At 31.5% G+C, this 25795-nt stretch overlaps 1 protein-coding gene across 3 annotated transcripts; it reads left to right on the forward strand.

The window, feature by feature from the left end:
- The first annotated feature begins 648 nt into the window (after nucleotides 1-648).
- Nucleotides 649-24345, forward strand: LOC147810649 (putative inorganic phosphate cotransporter). Of its 3 annotated transcripts, none has more exons than XM_087160638.1 (11): nucleotides 674-810; nucleotides 5395-5438; nucleotides 10621-10841; nucleotides 12686-12919; nucleotides 15745-15928; nucleotides 16014-16141; nucleotides 17483-17632; nucleotides 19186-19318; nucleotides 21071-21226; nucleotides 21408-21493; nucleotides 23883-24345. In XM_087160638.1, exons 2-11 carry the CDS (start codon nucleotides 5405-5407, stop codon nucleotides 24096-24098), a joined length of 1542 nt encoding a protein of 513 aa, XP_087016764.1. In that variant the 5' UTR covers nucleotides 674-810; nucleotides 5395-5404; the 3' UTR covers nucleotides 24099-24345. The 3 variants fall into 3 exon arrangements, with proteins under 3 accessions (XP_087016763.1, XP_087016764.1, XP_087016762.1); XM_087160636.1 differs by lacking the exon at nucleotides 674-810 and adding an exon at nucleotides 1096-1230 and having other exon boundaries at nucleotides 23883-24224; XM_087160637.1 differs by lacking the exon at nucleotides 5395-5438 and having other exon boundaries at nucleotides 649-810; nucleotides 23883-24228.
- The last annotated feature ends 1450 nt before the right edge of the window (nucleotides 24346-25795 follow it).

Genomic DNA, 25795 nt, shown 5'->3' on the forward strand with positions numbered 1-25795 from the left:
TTAACGCTAATGGTGAGACCATGCAAAGTGTTGTTATAAGTAGAGGTTTCTCTTTTGTGCCACCTGTAGCCCCTTTTGATCATTAATTTTTACAACGTCTTTGTTTAAAGAGAAAGTTATATTATAGTATACTCTACAAGGAAGGGATAACGATCTTAAACGTAAAAACTATTTTTTATAATTGTCACTAGTCTAAAGACCATTACGAAAAGAACGGTTGGCTCATTTCTAAAATTGATTTTTACTCAAAACTAGCGGGACATATTTTCTCTTTGATTTAATGATTGAAACAAAAAAAAAATTACAAATTTACCACTTTTAAGAAAAAAAAATACATCTCCACTTTTTGGAGAAAAAATACTGCCATGGTATTGTATATACTACGTCTGGCAACCTTGGCCTCCGCCCTTCTCTAATTAGTGCTGTCTGTTCTTTTATTTGACAAGGGCTTATAATCTGATATTAGCACTGAGCACATAAGTTTACATATGTATGTGAATAGATAATTTGCATACATCCGAAAAATTTCGCAATGATGGGGCAATGATCTATGATCTGCGCCTATAAATTCTTCAAAATGTTTTAAATCGATGTGTGAAAAGTAATCAACACACCTGTTTCAAGAGTCACGATGCTTTTAAGTAGTAATTGAATGTTTCAACCTATAGATAAATCACGTAATCTAAATGATGGCTGAAACATTTAAGTATACTTTGGCGTGTAGACAACCAGCTGTATAGACAGCAGCTGCAACTCGTTGATTTTACGGCTTATTTTTCACCACAATGAATACATGGATATTTGACTCAGGTATGTTTGAAACAAAAATTCCAGAGTATGATTGATTAAAAGTATAGTTTATATGTTATAGAATTTGAATTGTAAACTCGATAGCAGTGTGTATTATAAAATAGTGTTTTTCTTTTTTATCGAATAAATTAATTAAGCCAACGATTCCCAATTGTTCCCGTCGATGGAACCCTGAATGATCACCATTCTTAAAGTGGAACTCCGGTTTCATAGTTGCAATTATAACAATTGTAGTTCCTTAGCAATTGTGAATACCAAATTAACTAATGCGAATTAACCAATGACTAATGAGAATAGACTTACAATTATTTTAAAAACTTTGAATCTGAAGAAGAAGAAAAATATATCGAATAATCTGAGTTATGATTTTTGTTGAAATATAGACGAAAAAAGAAATTAAGTGTCGAGAGTGGTTATCAGGTAAATGTTTCTTCATATGTTTTGCTAAACATGTTTCTTTATGCTTATTTATTTTATTTTAAATTGTAAAATGTAATTGTTATTTTAATTGTTGAATCCCCACACCTGAATTAAGTAAGATCAATTATTTGTATAAATGCGACAAAACGTTTGTTCCTCTGTGTAATCACAACTATTTTGATCTCTGTTACAACTCTGTGATTTTTTTATTTTCTCTTTTACAACTGTCAATGAACTGCCTACCCAATTGTAAATTGCCGACTAGCAAAGTTCAACTCCGTAGCCTTGTATTTTTCAACCTGATTCAGAAGACAAGGGAATTCCTTGAGCAAGTATAGGGAGGAATGTGCTTTCATAGAAAACCTTTTGATAGATCTAACACGTGTTTGCGTTACATGGAGAGGGAAACCAAGTAAACAACTTAGGGTTAGCCTGACCACAAGGGGACTCTAATCTATGTTCCGTCGACCACTGATGATATTTTACATCAGTACTGTAGTCGGTGCGAGCCGGTTACAGAATTCGTACCGATCAGCCATTGTTGGAACTCGAACCAGGGCCTCCTCATTGAGAGGCGAGTGCTCTATCGCCTGAGCCACCATGGCGCTGCTCTATGGTTTCAACGGATCAACCCTATCCCACTAAATAATTATTATCATCATCATTGACATTATCATCTTTATTATCATCATTATTACTATCATCAACATTATCATGATCATTTAGTGCGCCTGAAGTCCTTTGGATGCTCTCTATACGAATTAACTCAAATATACATAGCAACTTTTTGGAAGAAAAAAAAAGGTAAAAAATTTGGCGTTACGCTAAATCGATAATTTTGAATGCGACTATAATTTCGACATTAAAAATTATCATGAATGATTAATTTATGATCAAATATGCAATCAGTTATATTAATATTATATTTTAATGAACGCAGATATATTCACTGAGAAATTTTCAAAAAATGATATAAGGCGCCAGTTTTTATCTTTTTGAGAGAAATACCTGAACGAGAACAAGAATTTTGGCGGGAAAAAGGAAAATAAGTGTTTAAATCTGAAGAGTGATTCTAAAAATAAATTTAAACACATCGCAAATCTCATTTTATTCTGTAAAAGGATATTTCAAGTTCAGTATAAATTCAATAAAATGGATTATTCCGCAAAATAAATTATTCGTTTTTCTGTTCTTACCTAGAATAAGAGCAATATAATTCTGAACTAAGACTTACGTAATGGTAGATACAATAACAACGAGAGTTGCTGATCTATTGTGTTGCGCAAAACGTATACGGTAGACATTTTAAAATAATTGTTTGTCTGCTGTCAGAAACTGAATAAACAAACATGTGTTAATAAAATGCAATAAATTGTGTAAGTTAATGGCATTTTCTCTGATTTTTCCTATTGAAGCATATGTCAGCAACAAAAAAAAATAATGAATAATGTAAAAATTACTGTTAATTGGGGTTACTTTGCTAATTTTTTTACATTATAGATTATAAGTAATCATGGATTAATAATGAATAATTAGAATAAGTAAATGGATTGCTAATAAATAATTAGAATAAGTAAATGGATTGCCAATAAATAATTAGAATAAGTAAATGGATTGTTTAATGGATAAAAATAAGTAAATAGATTTTTTTTTAAATCCAATAAAATCAACATTATTTCTTTTTTTCCACCATTTTATTTTTTAATTTTATTTAGTATTATAAATAAATAAGGCAGTTCTTCAACACAATTTTAGCGATTAAAGAATTGAGTTAAAGGTGTATTTTCCTATGATTGTGTAGTTGATTAAGAATGTTTAGCTTAAATTTGAAATAGCTATTATGATTAAGTCAATATCATTGTATGATATAGTTAAAAGTTGAATTTTTTCAAATCAGGATAAGTAATAATACTTTTCATTTAGACAGTTAGCCTTCATTGAAAAATATGCAAAATTTTGTTGCTATTTTATGACAGTTCGTTTTAGGGAGTGTTTTATTGCTATTTTCTTGAGAATTTGTTAGTAATTCAGAGATCTTTAACGCAAAGTGTTGAAAATAGCACTTTTTAAATTTAGTCAGTTCCATTAAACAATATAATTGAAAGCAAAATTGAAGTTTTTTAAAAAACTATAGCAATTATTGATGTTTTTAATTAAGACTATTCGTTATCGTTGTAAACAAGGAAAAGTTCAAATGTTATTTTATTACAGCTTGACTTAAGAGTAATTTAAATATAATTTTCAAATTTTTTTTTCTGGCTTAAGTGATTTTATACATTTTTTTCCCTTTTTCCTGTTATACGCATTTATTTAAAATTAATTTTAAAAATAACAATAATTAATCAAATTTGTTGTTGTTTCTAAGCCAATATCAGTAAGCCTGCTAGATGAAACCAAGTGAAATTAAGACAGATTGTGCGTTTCTTGTTTTCCAGTGGCCCCATCTATGGCCAAGAATACATCAAACAACACACACGTCAAAACCAGTTTATAAGTCAGATCCATTCCTCCATCGACAGATCGTAATTTTGACCTGAACTAGAAAACGATCAATCTTCAATTCAGTACCCCCAGAGGTATTGACTTGTTATGGGAACATGGAGGACTTTGTGACTTGACAGATTCAATTTGCACCCGTCACCACTTACTACAAAGGGAATCCTCGGCCGGCAGAGATCGAACTCAGGACCTCTTGAACATGGACCCAACGCCCTACCAACGAGGATATAGAGACCAAGCAAATTTAATAAATCAAGATAAATCATTTAACAGCTACTACATAGCAGTGAAACCCCCAGGAAAGACTGTTTCTATTTACTATCACTTTTGGGAGGAACGGAGTTTTTTCCATAGACTTTATATTGAAGAAAAACTTTAGGAGAAACTATCAAAACTTCTAACAGCGACGGGGCAGAATTCTTCACCAAATGGGGAAAAGATCAAATAAGGAAACACGAAAAATTATCAGAGCAAAAAGTTATTTAAACAAATAAGTATATTCAAATGTATGAAAAGTATTTGTGATTGGCTCTTTCAGAAAACTCTTTTTGACGATCTCTGAAAGATATCTACAACCTCATGTTGCAGTCAGATTGCACTAAAGACATTGATTTATTTTAAGAAAGCTGAATTAGAAAAAGAGTTATTTTAGGAAAAACTAAGCCTCTCAAATAAACCACTTCTCATTTTTAAAGCTAACTAGTTTTTTATGATATAAAATTAAATGTTAACCTAAACAAAAATCATAATTGTTTATTTATTTGAAATAGTTCTATCATTCATAATTGGTAAATTTGCTTTTACACATAATTATATCAGTGGGGGTCATTTTCATAGGCGCTAAATTTTATTCATCTATTCGTTTTTCATGACTCCAAAAAGTGACATTTCCACATCAAGAAAAGGAGTGTGACTAAAATTAAAACCGTTTGCGTAAAGTCATGTACCTCCGATAACACTTTGAAGTCAATGGAATAACCCCTAACAATGACCAATCTCCATTAGCGACCATTTTACTGTGGAGCAGAGAGTGATCGGTCCCACGTGGTGTCACTGTATTATAAATGACTTGCTTGGTCCTTAAAAAACTTCAAAAGTGGTAGGAAAAAAAATTTTAAAAAAATTTCATGTTTTAATAAGTCTGTATACGCCACAACTCTTAATATTTTCCAAATAAAGATATCTAGCTACGAAACTACTGGTTTGAAATTTTATATTATGAAATGAAAGATAATATAAAGAAATTTGCAATTTTTTTTACAATATTGCTAACCCTTTTTTAATTTTTTTAAACCTGAATGAACCTATGTATGGATAATTTTCATGTTTAATTTTTGCATTAATAAATTTGAGTACAAACTATTTTTAACACAACAGATAATAAATAATTCAAAATGTAAAATAAATGTTCTGATATTCATATCGCAATGCTAAGCTTACAGAAAGAAATTCGAATTTTTTTTGCATTCCTGCTACATTCCACTGTTACTAAAAACAATCCTCCTCAAAAACAAAAAAGTTAAAATCTGTAAAAATATTGCGATGCAAGGATGAGACTAAATTCAAGTAGTAATTGAATAATGGACCTACACGGGTGAAATTTATTTTACTTTTTTTTCTCAAGCAAATCCCGTCAAGATAATAACTAAATTATTTGTATTTTAGGAACAAAAAAATGGTAAATAATTGCTTTGGAGTAATGTGTCGAAGTAAGTCGATTTTTTATTTATTGTTAAATAAAATTATAGCAAGCTCTCGATATCTCAAAATTGATGGAACGCTAAAACAATTTCAAGATAACGAAGTCAGAGCTCAATATGTTACATGAAACATAAGAATAAATACTAATAATAATGTAATGATTTTTGACTATAAGTCTGACTAAAACAATGAGAATTTTTAAATGTAAGACCAAAATAATTATGCATTAAATAGAAAGAATTTGTTTATAATAAACGTACATTGTAGTTTTTCTGTGACAATTCATTTTTTATTTCGTAAAATATACGATATAACGAGGTTTTGAAAAGACACTCTTCGACATAGGAATTCAAAGTTACATTAGGTGAATATGTAATGCCAAGGAGAAAAATATTTTTTTAACATAGCAAGGTTTTCAAGATACAGAAGTTCGAGAAATCGAGAGTATACTGTGTATTTAAAAAATTTAAGTTACCGATTAAAATATTTCATTTTTAAACTTATTTTAATAGATTCTATACTGAAAGTCTATGATTCATTCTTTTAATTCAGTAGTCTATAATGTTTGCTTCCGACTCCGTTAGATAGTTAAGGGAATGAAGTGAAAAGCTAAGATTCGATCCTTAGTGGCAGCTGAAACCTCATCAAGCTTCAGATTGAAGGGGACCAGCTTGTCTCTGGGAAGTTGGCGCAGTGCTGACCACATTTCTACAATCATGACATTGGTTATGAAATTATGAAACCTCGGCTTCCATGACTCCTCTGACTGTTGCGGAAATGTTTTACTTTAACCCTTTCGCGCCGACTGTCACAAATACGTGACAGCATAAAACCGTATCAATCAGGGTAAAAATATAAAACTGGTAATCAAAGTATTTCTTTAACAGTTCATTTGTGGGCGGAGTTATAATTGTTTGATTTATTTAAATCACCAATACTTTGTTCGAAATAAAACTATTTAGTTATACTTTGAATTATCATTGATTATATATATGATTAAACTAACAATAATTAAAGTAAAAGCAAAGTAAGTCTGTCCAATTAGCAACGACTACATTTAAGTTACCGTTTATTATTCAATTACAACTTGATTCTGATTTTGTACGATTGCTTTTCTGAATCACCCGTCCCCAAGGGGTTAAGACTCGGACTTTTCTATAAGCTCGACTCTAACTTATACACTATTAAAATGTTACAAAAACCTCAAGAAATAATACGGTTCTTAATAAGTGAATAATAATCTAAATTTCTATATGTATAATTACAATACAAAGTCTATTATGAACAGTTTGAAAAACATTGAAAAAGCTACAAAATATTGAAATTGTACAAAAACATCATAAACAAGAGTTAGTTATGCTTTCTGGAATGCTTAAAAATTTATAAACATCTTTAAAGCAAAAGTATTCTGGTAAAAAAAATAACCTCTACAATTCATATTAGAACATAACGGTTGGAGTAATGACGGTTGAGCTTCAGAAAATATTTTAGTACAAAAATTGACGTGGTGCAAAATCATTATAAAAATGAATTTGATATCCATCGACTCTGACTCTCATCGACGGAATTTAATATCCATCGACTCTGACCATTACCTCCTACATCAGAAAAGCTCCACGCGGTTTTTTGTAAGTAGTCTGCGCAGACTATTTAAAAAGTTAAAATCTGTAGTTGATCTTTAGCAAAAAAATCTTTGGATCAAGATCATAATTAGTGTTCAGTGCAGACTTTGTCTTGCTTGTATTTTGTTTTTGTTGCAAAAAAATCGAAACTCTGAATAAGATATGAACTGATGATCCGTATTAGATTTCAGAACCTTAAATTAATGATTCAAGGGCCAAAACTTCAATCTTCATTAATTAATTGCACTCATTACTTAGTACAGCAGACAAAATTTTAAGAAACTTAATAAATCATATAACTGTGCATTTTTTATTACGTCTCTTTTCCGTAAGTCATATAATATTTTTATTAAGTTTTTTTCCCGTCATATTCGAATTCTGTCCAATTCCCATAGTATGGTCAGGAGAACAATCAAAAGTTTAGTTCCCTTAATTTTAATTTCACTTTTTGCGTGTTTCGCAATTTCTCATTGAATTTTCAAGCTCATCGAAGCATTTCAACACAGTTATAAAATTCGATCACCCGAAGATTATTCTAAGCAAAAAGTAACTATAAATAATTATTTATAATTTATTATTATATGTGCGAAAACGTTTCAAAAAATTTGGAATTTTAAGGTATATTATTAAATCAATTTAAGATATGCAATTTTAAATTAATATAAAAAATATCGCATCTTTTGACGTTACAAATATTGAGATAGAAATGAGGAAGTTCAAATTTTGAAAACTACCGTTACAGAAAATAAAATATATTTAATAAATAATTTAATTTTGTAAAAACTTTTACAAGGTGTCGGAACACGTATTCCATATAATAAAGGTATCTGACAGCAATGAATTTGGCTGGTGGATACTTACATTGAAAAAAGGAAAGTGATTCGAAAAAGCTTTTTTTTTTAATCTTTTTATAGTTGTGATAGTAATGATTAACAAAAAAGGATTTTTGTAAGGTCAGAAGAATGATTGAAAAGTATTCTTTCTTTAGATCTGAAATTTTTTCAATTCTCGTATCTCTCTTGAGCAGGCTTCTCAACAAAACTGGTTCAATTTTAAACACAAATATAGATAATTATTTCTGTCTGAAAGTTCTGCTCGCGAAAAAACACGTATGATTTTCAGATAAGCAAAAAGTGGGTTTATTCACGCTATAATAAATTAGAAATTTCTTTTTTTCAATATTTTCTAATGCATTAGCTTATAGACCGGAATTTTGGATATTTTTTCGTCGCTGATTTCAAATTCGCAATCGATTTCACTCTACAAGATACAGTTTTTATGCAATTTAATAACATATTTCGATCCAGAATTTTTTTAAATTAAATTTGTGCGTCTACTAAGAATTCCAGTTCTCTGCTGCGTAGAAAGTGGTAGGAAGAAGGAAATCATACGTTTACGATGCTATAAATAATGTTCGTTTGTATTGCACAAAATAATCGATATCATTAATTCAGAGGTATCAATTAGAAAGCCTCCACACGATTACTTAAAAAGCGAACCACTTGTGCGGATGCACCCAAATCAGAGATGCCAACTTGCACCGGACAGTAAATGTATATTTTAAAGTGGTAGTTTATCAATTGGGATTATTGGTTTAATAAATTCAGTTTAGTAGATTTTTATCCACCACTATTTCTAAATAATTCGTAGACTTGTATAATTCACCACTTAATAGTACTTATGTCATGCTATAACTATTCAAAAGTAAGCAAAAATAGTCAATATTTGCAAATTTTACTTTATTAGTAGTTATCTACCGTTTTATTAATTATTTTAGCTTGTCCGGAGCAGTTGGCATCTCTGCCAAATTCTACTTCATACCTGCCAACTTTCACTCTTTCCGAGAATGGATTTTCAGAATGGTTGTAAAACAATAAACGAAAAACAATCAGACTCAAAAATATATTTATATTTTGATCCTGTTGAAATTCGCTTGCGCAAGGATTATTATGCTTTCATATATTTATTATAATTATTTATATGTAGCGGTGGTCAAACTCATTTATTATTATCAGTATAATTCAAAAAGTTAATTGGAATAACCTGAGTATTGCTACCACTTTAAATATGAAAATAAAATCTTCCGGAAAATTTTGAAGAGTTTGCAGGTATGCCTCTCTAAGTGTAACTGAGAGAAATTTAACATATATATTTGAGAAATGAATCTGTAGTGGTAGACAAGTAACAATGACAAACCATATATATTCATAAATTAAACAAATTTTTAGACATATATTTGTTACCACTTTCTTACTTTTACTAGATTTTCTATTGAAGTTAAAGGGCTCTTTCGAAAACTGGTTTGCTTTCATAGTGGTCTGATCGGACTACCTAAACAAAATCGTGTGGAGTCTTTCAGTTGTAGAAGACGTTGCTCTGACTCTCATTGACTAAATTTGATATCCATCGAAAAATCTCGAAAGTTCGCAAATTCATAAAAATCTTACAACAGTTTCCCTATGTGCATTCTGGAACTAGAAAACTTCTACATTTATTGCTGAAACATTATTCACTACTTCAGAAGCATAATCTATTAAAATATTTAAATAGAATGGTACAAAGAACAAAGCATAATACAAAATATTAGAATAGTACAAAGCCATTATTAGAAGAGAAAAATAATCATTTACTATTACCGTCTACCACCTGATCTGGTTCATATGAATCAGATAATACCCAACGTTTCCTATAACTGAAAGTCCCCAGACGTTTTCTCTTAGGTAGTCCGATGAGACCATTCATTATGAAGGTAAACAAGCAGAGATGCAAACTTGCTCCGGACAGCAAATATATATTTTGTGGTAGTTTATCAATTGTGATTCTTGGTTTAATGAATTCAATTTAGTAGATTTTTATTCACCACTATTTCTAAATAATTCGTAGGCTTACATAACTCACCACTTTATAGTACTTATGTTATGCTATACCTTTTAAAAAGCAAGCAAATATAGTCAAATAAAGTCAAATATATATATATATTTTATTAATTATTATGGTGTGTCTGGAGCAGTTGGCATCTCTTAACAAGTATACGGTAGAGTCACTTAATGGAAAATCTATTAAAAATAAGAAAGTGGTAGCAAATATATGTCTCAAAATTTTTTTTAATTAATGAATATAATTAGTTTGTCATATTTACTTGTCTACCACTACAGATTCAATTCTCAAATATATATGATACATTTCTCTCAGGTACTTTTAAATTAGAATTTTGGGTCATGGTTCAACTGGTTCACTTCTTAAATAAAGTGCGCAAACTACCTGTAAAAAAGCTTGTGGAGGTTTTGTGATGTATGAGGTGATGTATTATCACAGTGATATCTCATATGGATTATTAATTTAGTATGAAGCTGTTACTTGATGAATTTTTTTAAAAAGTAATATATTTGTTAGCTGTTGGGAAATTTTAGTGAACATCACGAAATTCACGACACAATATTTCATGGTTAAATATTTTCATTAAGCATTGATAAATTCGACAGCCTTACTCTATAATGTAATACTTGAATGATTAAATTTTAAAAATTCTCTAGTAAATGTGCTAATAATATAAATAATAAATTTCTAGATTTGAAGAACCTTTACATCCCCAGGAGACATGTGATTATTCTTCTTGGATGTTTTGGCATGCTGACAGTCTACACCATGAGAATCAACCTTAGCGTAGCAATAGTGGCCATGACGAACCATACGGTCATGAGTCCTTTAAATAGCTCCATCAGTGAAGTTTCAGAATGCCCAAATCTTATTGAAATTCGTTCCACGGATGAAGTCCTCACCCCCTACACAGTAAGAAAACAATATATAAATATCAACTTCTCCCGTTTTTACCCATTTGTGCCTTTTAAAAAGATGGTTTATTTTTATTTCTTTCAAGAGAAAAAGTTTCTTTCATTTTGTAGAAACGTAGTTCTATTTATCATTATAGATTAATAATATAAATTTTAACAGGAATTGGACAAAAATACTGAATTACTTCTATGTTAACTCTATATAAATAATGAGGAATTTTTGTTGAATAGATTTAATTCTAATAAATATCATGTTTGACCATTCTGTTTGTGATGTCATAAATTGAAAGTCCAGATAGCGTGTAAAATGAAACTAACTACGCCTAACCTTAAAATAAGTTTAAATGAGCAAAAAATAATACATTTAAATATAAACTTAACCACCACTAGAATAAATTTTTACAAAAAGCGTTGAAAATTGGCAGCTCGCTCTGCATAGGTATTATTTTCTCACACACACATATATATATATATATATATATATATATATATATATATATATATATATATATATATATATATATATATATATATATATATATATATATATATATGGTGTCTCAGTTAAGCGTTTCAGAACTTCTAAAAGGGGTAGGGGGCATCCTGACAACTCGAAATCATATAGCAATGTCAGTCGGAAATGCTTTCCTGAAGCGGTGACGTACACAGAAGCACCATAGAGAAAAGAGACCGTAAGTGAAAAATCGCTATAATAATACATTGAAAAAATTATAAGGTACATGGGCCAAAGTAAGTGTTCGAAGTTTCTGCCACCGGCTACAATGTACACCTCACATCTCCGGCGCATGGACATTCGAACATTCTGCAATACTCCAGGCACATCTCGCAGGCAGCTACTGCGATTCTTGCAACCACCATTATCAACAGGGGTGTCATAAACCAGAGTTCTCATATGACTCCAAAAATCAAGACATGATAGGTCGGGTGACCGAGGAGGCCATATAATTTTTTCAATGTATTATTATAGCGATTTTTCACTTACGATCTCTTTTCTTTATGGTGCTTCTATGTACGTCACTGCTTCAGGAAAGCATTTCCGACAGACATTGCTATATGATTTCGAGTCGTCAGGATACCCCCTACCCCTCTTAGAAGTTCTGAAACGCTTAACTGAGACACCCTGTATATATGTGTGAAAGGAATGCATTTATTTTTTCTTCTTCTTTCTTTTCGTCTTCTTCTTATACCTTATAGTTTCGTATGGAGCATAGTGCATTTTCACGTTTCTGAATCTCAACGTGTTGGTGGCCAAAACCTTTATTTCTCTCGATGTTTTGTCCATTTTATTTAATTTTGAAACCGTCGTTGAAGAGCCGACCCCAATTTTGGGATTACGACTACTTATGAACTTCTTACTAACTGACGCAGATACTTTTTTACGTCGCACAAGACGGAAATAAAATTCGTCTAGTCGTCAATGCACAATGCTGCACAATAGGCTATCGCAGACGGTTTGGCAAGCCTCCCTGAGGATGATCCGAAGAGATAATTTTGAAGCTTTGCAGAGGGGATGGCTTCCTCGCTGTGGTAGCCCGAAGACCCGTGTGCAAAGTATACTTTAAGGTAAAACAGTTTAACGAGGACTGATGCCGCTCATTTTCGGTACCTACTCAGGCTGATCAAAGTAGTCACCCACCCCGCTAATTGACCTAAGTCAGTAATGCTTGAGTTCTTTGTTCTACAAGAACTGTGTCTTTACAATCAGTCCACTGCAGAAGAAAGTACATTCATTACATGCTAATAACTTGATCACAATTTATATTGTCTTAGCAGTAGATATTTTGTTGCATTATTAAAAACAAGAATGCATTTTCTTTCCAGGGAGACAAATACAACTGGAATTCTAGAACTCAAGGTGTCATTCTAGGTGCATATTATCATGGATACGTTGTTACTCAGTTACCAGGTGGCATACTGGCTGAAAAGTTTGGCGCTAAATGGGTGTTTGGCGGCGGTGTGTTGGCAACATCAATATTTTCCTTGTTAACTCCGTTGGCTGTCAGTTGGGGTACAACTGCTTTTATTTGTGTTCGAGTGCTTCAAGGTTTTGCTGACGTAAACATACTTATCATTAAATTTTCAATCCTTACCCATTTGCATTTTGCGCAAAATTTAATTTCTACATCTAAAGAAGTTGTAAAATTAATTTCTTAGACTTATACAGAATTTGAATGATTTTTACAATCTATAGTTTATGAAATACTGCATTAAACACCTTAACCTATTTCTTGAGTTAGAGGTATAACCGTTCAAGTACACTTCCAAATAGTAATTCTTCAAATTTGTTCTTATTCGCAACTACACTGCTCAAAAAAATTAGGGGAGCCATGTGCTCCCCTAATTTTTCTGAGCAGTGTATGTATATATGTGTATATATATATATATATATATATATATATATATATATATATATATATATATATATATATATATATATATATATATATATATATATATGTAGAATATATATATATATATATATATATACACAATGCTCAAAAAAATTAGGCGAGCAAATGGCTCCCCTAATTTTTTTGAGCAGTGTATTTAGTGCTAAGAGAAACAGTTATTCCTCTTTGAAATTTATTTAAACAAGTGGGCTGCTCCTAGTGCTCGCTAACGCTCCCCAACCCCCGAAAATTTCTACGTTATCTTATATGGTTTGCTCCGCAAACGAAGCTCTCTTCACTCGCTACTAACTTAGGTACATTACAAATGCACAAAATTCTAAGAATTCAAAACAATCATTCAAATCCATACAACAACTTTTTTAAAAAAAATTTCATCTTTTTAGTAAATACTAAGTCACTAAAATAAATTTGAATTCATATAAATGACATGTAATTAGAAACCTATAAGAAATGTGCTATAGTATAAAATCTTGAAGCGTAAGAGCACGACTGAGACTCATTTTTCAATGAATAACTAATAACAATAATAAAACAAATAAATTCGTGATATAAATCAAAAATCGGCAAATAAATTCGTAATATATAAATTCGTAAGAAAAAGCGCTTTCGACAAAATACTAATACAGAGATCTATCGACAAAGACTACTCACTTCTGCCTAGCTTAATAGTATGAAATTGCCGCAGCTGATAGGGTGAATTTCGGAAGAGACCACATTTGGTGAGAATGCTCTCTCTGGTTATTTCAGTTTCCGTTTTTAAAAGCGCTATATGATGAGCCTCCTCAGCTAGATTTGGCATGTGACATTTTTAGCGGCAATCATTGGTCGATTTTTTAGCGTTGCCATTCGGGGAGTTATAATGAGGCTTTTTTGTCGCCGTGTAAGAGAAATATATATATAGATTATAAAATAAATTATTCATAATTTTTCGAAAATGGATGGGGGGAAATTTCACACTACTTTTGTTTAGATTTTATATATTAATACAAATATAATTGCGATAATATATATCAGATATTTTAATAACTATTTGATTTTATTATTATTACAAAAATATCAAAATATATTTTACTTGTTATTAGAGAGTCAGAAAAAATATATAAGAAAGACGTCGGCATCCCATCTGCATCAAGGATGAAAAGGAAGTGTAATTCGATTCTAGGAGGTCAAAACTTTTAAGCTGAAACCCTAAATTCAGAGTAAAATTAACCATTTGGACTCCGATGCCCTCTTTAATAGATGTTGCCAACGGTTATTATTAATTGCAGCTCGATTTGAGAATCACGTAAAACAAATATATTTAAATATTTTTAGGCCTAATATGACGCTATATCACCATTTAAAATTAAAATAAAGCTAAAACTAGAAACCTTCATGCAAATTCAACTAGAAATTTGCTGCAACTGTTTTTGTTTTAAAATATTTTTGTAGCTTATCTCAGTGTCTCCGGGCCTAAGCTTTTGAAAAATAAAATTGTGGGTGTAAAATTTTAGTTAAAATTTGTGCATAATACCATGTTTTGTAAATGACAGAGGATCTATCCCCATTTTCGGCTTGAAACTTACTTTAACCCTTTCAATACGGCGAAAAATCAGCAGGGGTGAAAGCGAGACGGAAAAGAGGAAAGGCTGGTAGTAAAACCATTTCAGTTATAGCTAGTTTTGGGGAAGAGTTTACTTATTCTTTTTTTGAATTTTGCAACATTATCTACTTAATCTTGGAAAAGAAGCAGTTTTATATATATGCCAGAATTATAAAAGAAATCTTGATAGTTACAGATATTTCATTTTTTTCGAAAAAAATGCTGGAATGAAGTGTTTTACGCACCAGGTTTTTCTCTTTTCCGTCTTGCTATATAAGGGCTTTCACCCATGGACTGGGACAGCAAATGTCCCGTCCGGTGCGAAAAGGTTAAATCGATGAGTACCAACTTGTTAAACTTGAAAGTAAACTTCTATTACCTTCCAAACGAGCCCAGTGTTGATCTCATTGTCACAGTCATGCCGTAGGCTACATGCTACATTTCCTAGGCTCATAAAAGTTTGCAAAAACTGAGAAGGGTTTTGGCAGAGAGTTTGAAAACTTTTATCTGGGTGGGAAAATTTCGCCAAATTCGCGATTTTTAAAAAGTTTAATAACTTTTAAAATTTTTAAGTTATTTGCTTGTTATAAATCCTAGATAATTTTTCATGGCAAAGTTATACATAAAGTTTAAAATCATCACATTGCTTTAAATGTAAGGCCCTTAAACTATAGCTTTTTTTTTCTTTGGCGATAGAGTTTCGAAAAACAGCGTTAACTTTCATGAGACTCACAAGGGGCTGTTATAAAATAATAAAAAAACGAAGGAATTTCGCCTCAATTTTTTATTAACAAGCAATAATGAGAGAGACTTAAAGTCAACAAACAAGTTTCTAAATATTTACTTAACTATCCGAGACCTGAACTAAGTTTCCTTGTTCTTTACAGGGTGTAACAGCACCTTCAATTCAAATCGCCATAAGCAAGTGGTCGCCAAAAATGGAACGTAGTCGAGTTTCAACAATTATTTTCTCAGGAGTCATGGCTGGTGAAGTTATAGCGATGACACTTTCAGGATTGCTATGCAGCTTAGATACGTTTGGTGGATGGCCATCTGTTTTTTATTTGTTTGGTAAGCATATAAAAATACTGATAAACTCTGATAGAAGTTACCTTATTAAAATAGGGCTAAATTACAAACTTATCTTGTATTTCAGGGGGAATTGGTGTTGCATGGTGCATGTGTTGGTTTCTCTTTATGTATGAAACGCCAGGTATGCATCCAAGTATCTCCAAAGAAGAGTTACTTTATATTGAACAAAACCAAGATGAACCATCAGAAAAGGTTTTAGTGTTTATAATATGTATTTTTAAACATACATTTTCAAAAGTGCTTATATTAGAAAGCAAAAGATATTGTGACGTTTATAGTCACTCAAAATTAAAATCACGAGAAAGGGCTACAATTAGAGTTCTAGAACATCACAAAGTCTTAAGTGACCTCAAAAAATGTTTGAGGTTACTCCCTCGAACCATTAAGAATGAGACCTAGTAAGTGAAGATCCGACCATAAGATCAAAAATTATTCAGAGGGAGGGGGTTGTTAGTTTATTATTTTTTTTTTTTTGCTCGCGGCAAAAAATTTGGTTTTGAAAGTTTCAAAACCAAGTTTTACTCACTGTTTGAAATCAATAATTCAAACATATATTTACAAAATTTCCTTTTTAGACACTTATCCTTTGAAGTAAACCATCGGTGAGCCATTTTTATTCTGAATACAGCTTCAAATGCGATTTTTAGAAAATGGACACAGCTCAGAAAATGCCTCTTTTCAATATTAAACCCAAATTTAACAACTATTTCAATCTAAATCCAAATAATTGTTTTAATCCAAATTTCACAAAGAGTAAACTTTCGTACACGCTTTTTCAGACACTAAACATAATCAATATGGGGTAAAACTTCAGCCTACGGGATCAGGAGGGTTCATACGTATCTTTTCAAGAATCTCTTCGTACTCAGAATCGTAAACGATTAAGTGATTTATGAAAAAATATTTAAATTTGTACAACGGCAATTTAATAACACTATTATGAATAAGATTCTTTTCAACCTTTCAAGAACTCCTGACTTTTTATATCTTTTCAACAGAAACTAATTTTAAAATGATGTTTAGATAAATGAGAAACATCAACTTACGAATTCATTTAGATTTACTCTATAATAAAAGAGCAATCTTCATACGAGAATTTATATATATATATTTTGAACAGCAGACCCAATTTTAGGTTTACGACTACCGATGTCCAATTCCGCAGCCTTGTAATTTTGAACCCAATCCAAGAGACAAGGGAACTCCTGGAACTATTGGGAGAAAATTTCCTTCGTAGAGGATTTTTTGATGAAACTTACCCGCATTTGCGTTACATTAAGAGGAAAACCACGAAAACCTCCCATGGTTCGCATGAAGACAATCCGTAAATCCTATATTCACATTTTTAACACGCATTTTGAACTGTGTTCATTTTTTTAAAGGCTCATTTCAGCTTTTTCTAGCAAAAAAAAAAGTTCTCCGTCGAAATTATTCTTTCTCTGATATTTTTTATTTATTTATGAATTTATGGAATCTTTCCCAATAACCGTACTAAGCTGGAAGCTTTGTAATTATTTAATTTTAATATTTTAGAAAATCCCAATCCCTTGGAAAGAAATAATAATGTCCGCACCTGTATGGGCTTTTACCTTTGCTATGATAGGACACAGTTTCGGCTACCTCATGTTGATGACAGAGTTACCAACTTATCTAACCACAATTCTTCATTATGATTTGGCAGCGGTAAGTGATTTTAACATGTAAAAGATCCTTCTCTTCAAAATACGAAATAAATTTTCTTTACATTTACAGGGCTGCCAACTTCTTAAGCTTTTTGTAAAAAACAATTTTCAAGTGATATCTAAGTTTATGCTTTAATTCATTATATTTTTCTTAAACTAACTTATTTTCCGAACCACTACGTATAAATGATTTAAAGGTTCATATACAACGCCACTTAGTACGAGCCTTTAATTTGTTAGGAAAATTACCAAACATTTTGGAAGATTTGGTTATTAAATGTCTACTACTCTATAAAATATTTTGCTGAAAATGTAGTAGTTTGCAGGCATGCATTTAAACTTGCTTTACGGAATGATCATCATTTTTATCCCCTTTAATAATTATTTGGATTAAAATTAATTTTTATTTCCATTAAAAAATTTTCATAGTTTTAAATAGTTTTTCTTATTTGTTTAACAAATTTTATTTAAGGTTACTTTTAATGAAATAATTCTGCTTTTTTTTATTTTCCAATGTTCTAATGTAGAAAGTTAAGTCGAGGTAAATTACGCAGAAAATAAGTTACTTTCATTATAGGTTGACAGAAAAACAACAACTTGATCACATATAATACAAAATTACTATACATAAGACAAATTTAAATATGTATAGCCCATTTTGAAACTCTAGTGTGACGTTAATAAAGTACATACCTTCTTACAAACGTATTTGGATTCTTAATCCTCAAATAGGTGGGAAGTAGCCACAATCTGGAAAGTATAATCCTTATATTTCATAGTTTAAGCAGGAGTGCTGTCCTTTATTGTTAATCACACAGTTGAATTCATTGATCTCTATTTCTGAAAAACTATTAAACCGATTCTTTTCAAATTTGGATTTAATCATTTAAAATTGTGTAGGTTTAACTGGTGTAAGAATTTACTTATCTTTATTTAAAAACTTTTATCACCCTTAGTAAATTAAATAGTACAAAAAATATTTCTTCATGAAATTATATTTGGGTAATCGAGTTTTATGTTTGACGCTAAAATGTATCAATTGGCTATAATAATTCCTTATGAATGTTGAAATAAGAAGAAACTATAATCAACATCAAAAGATCTAAAGTTTCGGTGGTGTTGAAATATGTAGAAAGTGTAATCAACATTAAGAAAGTCAAAGTTTCTATTTGAAATACATAGAAGTTGTAATAAACATCTAGAGATCCAAAGTTTTGACCTCCCTCGTGCCTAAATTATGGGTACCCTATTTTTCAGAAAACGACTATCCTTCCTCTTACAGTTACAAATTCAAGTTTACAATTCAAGTTACAAATTCAAGTTCACAGTTCAAAAGTCAAGTATTCAAATTCATCGATAAAAATGTGAATTTAATCAGAGAAAGTTTGTTTTTGAGTCTGATTCTTCAACTTAAAAGTTAACACAAATTAGTTCGCATATTTGAGGTTAGGTTCTTGAATCATTAACACTGAGTTCCAACACGTGAAACTCCGATCACTGGATCGTAAGTTATTTATGGTGTATGTTTATGAACATTCGTATTCAATTCTTTAGAATGGGTTCCTGTCTGCAATTCCTTTCATTCTACAATTGTTTGTTTCATGGATTGCATCATGGGCTGCTGATAAACTTAGGAAGACCAACAAGTTTTCCATCACATTCATTCGAAAATTGTTCAATACTATAGGTGAGAATTGAGTATTTTACTTTATTTTAATTTTTTATTTAACTTAGTACTGCACAGAGTTCGCAACACTTTTACTCTCATTATCTACTCTACATGTAAGGCAGCAAAATTAAAAAAAAAAATATCGCTCTAAATTAACCCTTTGCAATAGGGGAAAGTTCCCCGATGCCTTAACTTACTTTCCACTCTGAATGTTATAATTTATATCTTTTATTGTTTAGTTGTTGCTGCTATTGTTGTCGATCATTAAGGCAGAAGGGGGGCGATTGTTCTTTTTTCCAGTGGTGCCATCTATGGGCAAGAATTCGTCTTTTGCCACACCCGTTAATAGGGCAAACCTATTTATACATTCATTCATTCGTCCACAGATTATAATTTGACCTGAACTAGAGAACGATTTATTTCCAACTCAGTACCCCCAGAGGTATTGGTTTCTAATGAGAAGATGTAGAAATTTGTGACCCGACAGATTTAATGTGCACCAGTCACTATTTACTATACAGGGAGTATTCAGCAGGCTGGATTCGAACGCCAGTTCTCACAAACAGGAATATAGGGCTCTGCCAACCAGGCTGTCCCGACCCTTATGATTTAGTAACCAAATTATTTCATGGTGTTATACGATGATTATACTATCTGCAGATTTTGTCTTGTATCCATTTACATCCATTTTTATAATTGTATAAGGAATCTCAAAACGGTTGAATGTGATTAGTAAGGGTGCATAGCCCTTAGGTAGAATTAAGTTTTTTTTGGTACATATATAATCCGTACGCTTACCCTTCTTTTGACGGAAAAGGGGGTGATTTGAGGGAAGATAATTGAAGTGAAACTCCTAATGCGACTTCCAACAAGGTTGCGTTAAACGTTTAACGCTACCATGGCAACGAGCGGCCTGTGATCCTTGCAGGAAATTTTAATGTGAATTTCTCGTTACCTGAAGCTGAAACATTATTAACCTTCCTTAAAGACAAATTTGGATTGGAAATGATAAATGGTGGGAATGATCCAGCAACCAAAGGGGGAACTACCATTGATGCAGTTTTTGCAAGAAATATTCAAAAAATAGAACTCAAACATTTCGTATCTTACTTTAGTTATCATAATCCCATTGTAAATGTTATAGATTTGGATATTTCTCCACTCGAAAATGATAATTAAAAGACGCGATCAATTGCGAATTGTAAGCAATGTTAATAAAGTTTGTCTTAAAGAAACAATATGATTTCACTAAAAATCAATTTCTACCCCTTCCTATTTTCATTTCTACATTATGAAGTTTCACTTCTTCCGCGCACAATTTTTGATTTAACGTTTCTGGTGTATTTTTTCACGATGAATTGAATAAGAGAATCCCGTAATGATCAAACTAATAGTTTAAAAGTTATAAACGTTTCACGTACTAAAAGCAATATACAAAAATAATCAAATAAGCAACCAAACAATTTTTTATTTGTTTACGGACCTGTCATTACAATTAAAACAAGTGAGGCTTTGCTTCCTTTGCCTTTTTTATCACTGAATTAAATGAGACTATACACAAGTCAATAGAAACAAATAGTTGTAGTAAGAGATTTTATGTATAAAGAGTACTATTTTGGCACCAACTTTACTGTATTAATTATAGTTAATTTTTTTATATACTTAACATTATTGATTAATAGGAATTGATTAATTTAGGAACTATTTATAAAGAAAACATTTTGTAGTTCAGAATGTTCAAATTAGGTTATTATAATTATTCTTTCTTAGGTATGACGGCGCCAGCTATTTGTTTATTGGCTATAACACAATCTGGTTGTCGTCCCGAACTCATAGTTGCCTTACTGTCCATTGGATTAGGAATTGATGGTTGCGTATTTTCAGGATATAACATTACCACTGTGGATATGACGCCTAACTTTTCTGGTAAGTTCAAGATAAATGAAGCATTTTAAAAAGGAAATTTGCATGGGATGTTATAATAGAAAAATTTAAACTTATATGTTAGTTTGCTTTTCCTACTATTTTAGATTATAAACTTCATGTTTTGTTTCAAGTTAGTATTACTTTTAAAAACTTTATCAAATATATTGTTTAATCGCTTTAGGAACTATTTATGGCATAGCAAACACAATCGCTAGCTTGTCTGGTGTTATAGCGCCAATGGCGGTAGCGTATTTCCTACATAGTGGAGTAAGTTAAATTTCTCTTATATTTTCAATGCTAAGAAAAATAATAAAATACGGGGTAGAGCCGCTGTAGCTCAGGGATGGAGAGTTTGCCTCCCAAAGAAGTGACCCAGGTTCGAATACCAACAGGGACTGGCTGATACGAATTCTGCTCTCGACTGGCACTGGCTAACGTGAAATATCCTCAGTGGTAGCAGGATCATGGGTTAAGGTTTCGTTGTTCTCCTCTTCATTTAACGCAAAAGAGGGTTAGTTCCATCAAAAAGTCCTCCGTGAAAGCTAGTCTGACCCAATGCTTGATCCAAGAGTTCCCTCGTCTTTCGTTTTGGGTTCAATATCAGTTGGCTATAAAGTTGATCATTGATATTCGTAAACTCAGAATTAGGTCTGCTCTTCAACCCAGATTAAATAAAAAAAGTTAATAAATATGGGGATGACAGGGGTGTAAGATGCATCAAAAAAGTAATTATTAAGCAATCGCAAAATGAATTATTGTGAAAAACTGAAATAATTTAAATTGTTTATTTTAAAAAACCAAAGACCGTCGGACTTTGTACTAGATATACATGCAGTATCAATGAAAATAATAGAAAGTTAGCTATTGTAGATTAAAAGAAGAATAAAAAAAATTGATTTTATTAAAATTGTTTCGGTCAATAATTATGAAAACAAAAAACAACTTGCACAATTAAACAAAATGCGAAACAAATTGCATAATTTAAATATTTGGAACAAATATATTTTTTAAAATTTATTTCCTTAACTGTTGCGTTTAAGTCCTGCAGTGGATTGATCGTAAAGACACGGTTCCCTTTTGAACATCAAAGTCAAGCAACGCTGGCTGCTGTCAGTAAGCTAGTGGGAGACTTTGATCAGTCTGCCGTAAGAACCGAGGGTGCGTGGTATTGGTCCTGGTTAAACTGTTCTACCGTAAAGTGCTCGACTTCGCGCGCTGGTCGTCTGACTACCAAAGCAAAAAGGCCATCAAAATTGTGGTGGCATGTGATAGCAATCTCTGTGATGTTTTCCAGGCAGTCGCCGATAACCCATTGTGTAGCTCTAGTGAAATATAAATAAAGTACCTACCTATCTGTTTCGTTAAAATACGAAATATAGTTATTAAAAATGCCTTTTAATTTTAACGTATATAAAAAATAAAATAGAAAAAAGATAACGGGCTCCATCTTCTGCTCTTTAACGCTCTACTAATGTTCTTTACTATCTCTTTTTTCATGCGAAAAATTGTCAACATCAGTCAATTTTATACTATGCATTAAAAATTAACTAAAAACAATTACATAAATTTATTATTCATGATTACAAAAAATGCACTAGATTTATTTTTACTTTTTTCTACATGCTATAAACTAAATATGAACTAAATTTGAAAAATAAAATAAAATATAAAGGAAACTCGTCTGATTTCCGTTAATTTCTGTTTAATATTCGTCATGTTTTCTCGCAATTAGTTATTTTCTCTCTAAATAATTAGTAACTCTCCATAAGTTAAGTTTGGAAATGCTTTTTCAAGTATTTTTGTAGCAATAAACTTACAAAACAATACACTTACAAAGCACACTATGCGCATTTAAGCTACACTAAAAGTGGCATACTTTCAATATAGGTCACTGGAATATTATCCAGTGGAAGTTTGGAGTAAATTCGACCGGTTAGAAAATAATATCACGCTGGCTCCAGCTAAAAACAGCGCATCTACACAAAGGTTATAGCATAATACCAGCTTAGTACGCCACTCGTACACACAAGTCATCGCGTGGATGCCGTCTTAGTACGGCACTCGTACTCACGAGTCATTGCGTGTAGGACTGCTTTGTATGGTTCTCGTACGCACAGGTCATCGCATGAACGCCGGCTTTGTATGGTTCTCGTACGCACAAGTCCTCACATGGACGCTGGCTAAATACGGCGCACGTACACATAGATCATCGCGAGGATGGTGACTTAGTACGGGGCAAATACTCACAAGTCATCACGTGAATGCCTGCTTAGTACGGCACTCGTACAGGCAGTTTAGCGAGTGGACGTCGATTTCGTTCGGTACAAATACATTCAGGTCATGACGTGGACGCCGGTTTAGTAAAGCAAACAGGTCATCGAGTAGATGTCGACTAAATAAAGTGGGCGTAACGAAAAGTTTGAATGTCGATATTTTTGCTCTGCATCGCAAAATATAAAAACCGCTCTTATTGGCTGTAGGGAACATGGATCGTATTGGCGACAACTCGGAACAACAATCGCCAACACATGTTCCCTTTCACCAATAAAAGTCAGTTTTTTTTCTTCTTAAAAATTCTTTTCTTTTCGGCTAAAAACATGTTTTGACCACTTTTTTGCAAAAGCAAGTAATTTATTAACATTAATTTACTCTTCAGACCACAATAGAAAACTGGAGTAAAGTATTCTACACTACTGTGGCTATTTATTTCATTTGTTCTGTCACATTCATTGTTTTTGGATCTGCTGAACTGCAACAGTGGAATTCTGAAAAAATAAAGGAAAAGAAGATAAAGGAGAACACTACGTGCGTCACGAATCCTACTTGCGTTCTAAATCACAGAGCATCATCTCTGGAAACATTTAGGTGCTGATGAAGAAGCAATGAACCTTGGTTGAATTGTCTACTTCTAGATCACGCTTTAGTAGCATAGCTGTCCACCCAGAAGAAACAGAACATTTTAAGTGGTAGCCAAATGACAATAAAGCTAAACTGAATTACTACTGTCTATCCTAAAAAACTTCTCAATATAATAAGTTGTGTATTTGTGTTTAAAGTATTTGTATGTAGTGATGGAAAAAATCATTCTAACTTTAATTAATAAAACAGTTATAAAGTATTAAATCGTAAAATTTTAATAAACATTTGTAATGAACTTTCATGAAGGGGTGTTAAAAAATTTTGACTTGCAATGTGTACGTTGAGATTAAAAGGGGTTGTGGAACCTATGCAGGGATGTCTACTGCTCCGCTTTTTGACGCAGTTTTAATAAACTGGTAGCGAATTCTATAGTAAAATTTGCAGAATACAGGACTAAATATTTACGAAGTTTTTATTTCCTTATTCGGAAATATAAGTGATTTCAATTTCATTAATTCAGATTGACATTTTATTTTAGAACGTGTGGTAAAACAACTAATGTCAGCAACATCGATGTCTGTGTAAAGTGTATTAGATTTGAGGAAAGGGCGAAAAGATTTTAATACTGGATGATGATCACTGGAAAAAAATGTGAAGAATTATTGGGTGAAAAAATACCCCTGCTCCATCGCATACAGTATTTTTAATATCTTTAAATTTGATGCTAATTAAAAACCTAAAGCTAAATCATACGAAGAAATGAGCAAGTAATAAGCGATAAATAACAGAGTGTACAGTCTTAAGTTTTGCTGCTCATTTCTTACAGTTTTTCATACAGATACATATATCCGCATGTAAAACCAAGAAAACCTAAGAAACCAACCTAAGAAAACCAAACTTTTTCAATTTTTTTTAATGACATAACGATTTTTCTTCTATAATTAAACCTTTTAAATTCGGGTAAATCTCTCGATTTTAGTTTATTTTGAAAGGGAAGATCTATCGTTAGGGATTCCAGGGCTACCAACTTTCTACGTTTTTTTGCAAAAATTTATTCTAGTGGTATCTAAGTTAATGTTTTAATGCCTTACTTTTCATTCATTTAAAGTTATTTTTCACACCACTACATATAAGTGATATAAAAACTCATTTACAACCCCACTTTATTGAGGCTCTATCGAATAAAGCTACCATAATGTTGCTCAACACAAAATGCTTTTATACAATGGTTAAATTATTTTTCACGATGTATGGGTTAGAGGCCGCTGCACGGCTCCGGCACCCAATCTTTTTGTAAATAAATAAAGAGGCTCTATCGCAATGAAAATTTTAAAATGCTGGAAAAATTACCAATAATTTTGGAAGCTTTGGTACATAATTGCATACCTGCCAACTTTTACGCATTTGGCGTAAATTATAAAATGAATTATAAAATTATTATTATGGCGTATATTTAAAGTGGTAGTAAAATGAATGCTTTCTATATATTCCTTCCATTTATAAATTTAATTTAAAATCTTTATGACCATCACTATTTTTAAAAAAGTTTAGCATATATATTGATATAAAATACTGTCGCGTCAGTCCACATAAGCTTAATCCAACTACAGTATATGCAGATATGCCAACTGCTCCGGACAAGCCAAAATAATTAAAAAAACGGTAAATAACTTTAAAGTAAATTTTGCAATTATTTGACTATTTTTGCTT

This window comes from Parasteatoda tepidariorum, chromosome 4 (assembly GCF_982258835.1).
Source record: "Parasteatoda tepidariorum strain Cologne lab strain chromosome 4, Ptep-v5.0, whole genome shotgun sequence".
Taxonomy (NCBI): Eukaryota; Metazoa; Arthropoda; class Arachnida; order Araneae; family Theridiidae; genus Parasteatoda; species Parasteatoda tepidariorum.

What these genes read in the sequence shown, in the direction of transcription:
- LOC147810649 (XM_087160638.1), top strand. Translation starts at nt 5,405, where the DNA reads ATGGTAAATAATTGCTTTGGAGTAATGTGTCGAA. An exon ending in CTTTGGAGTAATGTGTCGAA is followed by an intron (nt 5,439 to 10,620) that starts GTAAGTCGATTT and finishes ATAAATTTCTAG; the next exon opens with ATTTGAAGAACCTTTACATC. An exon ending in TGCTTCAAGGTTTTGCTGAC is followed by an intron (nt 12,920 to 15,744) that starts GTAAACATACTT and finishes TGTTCTTTACAG; the next exon opens with GGTGTAACAGCACCTTCAAT.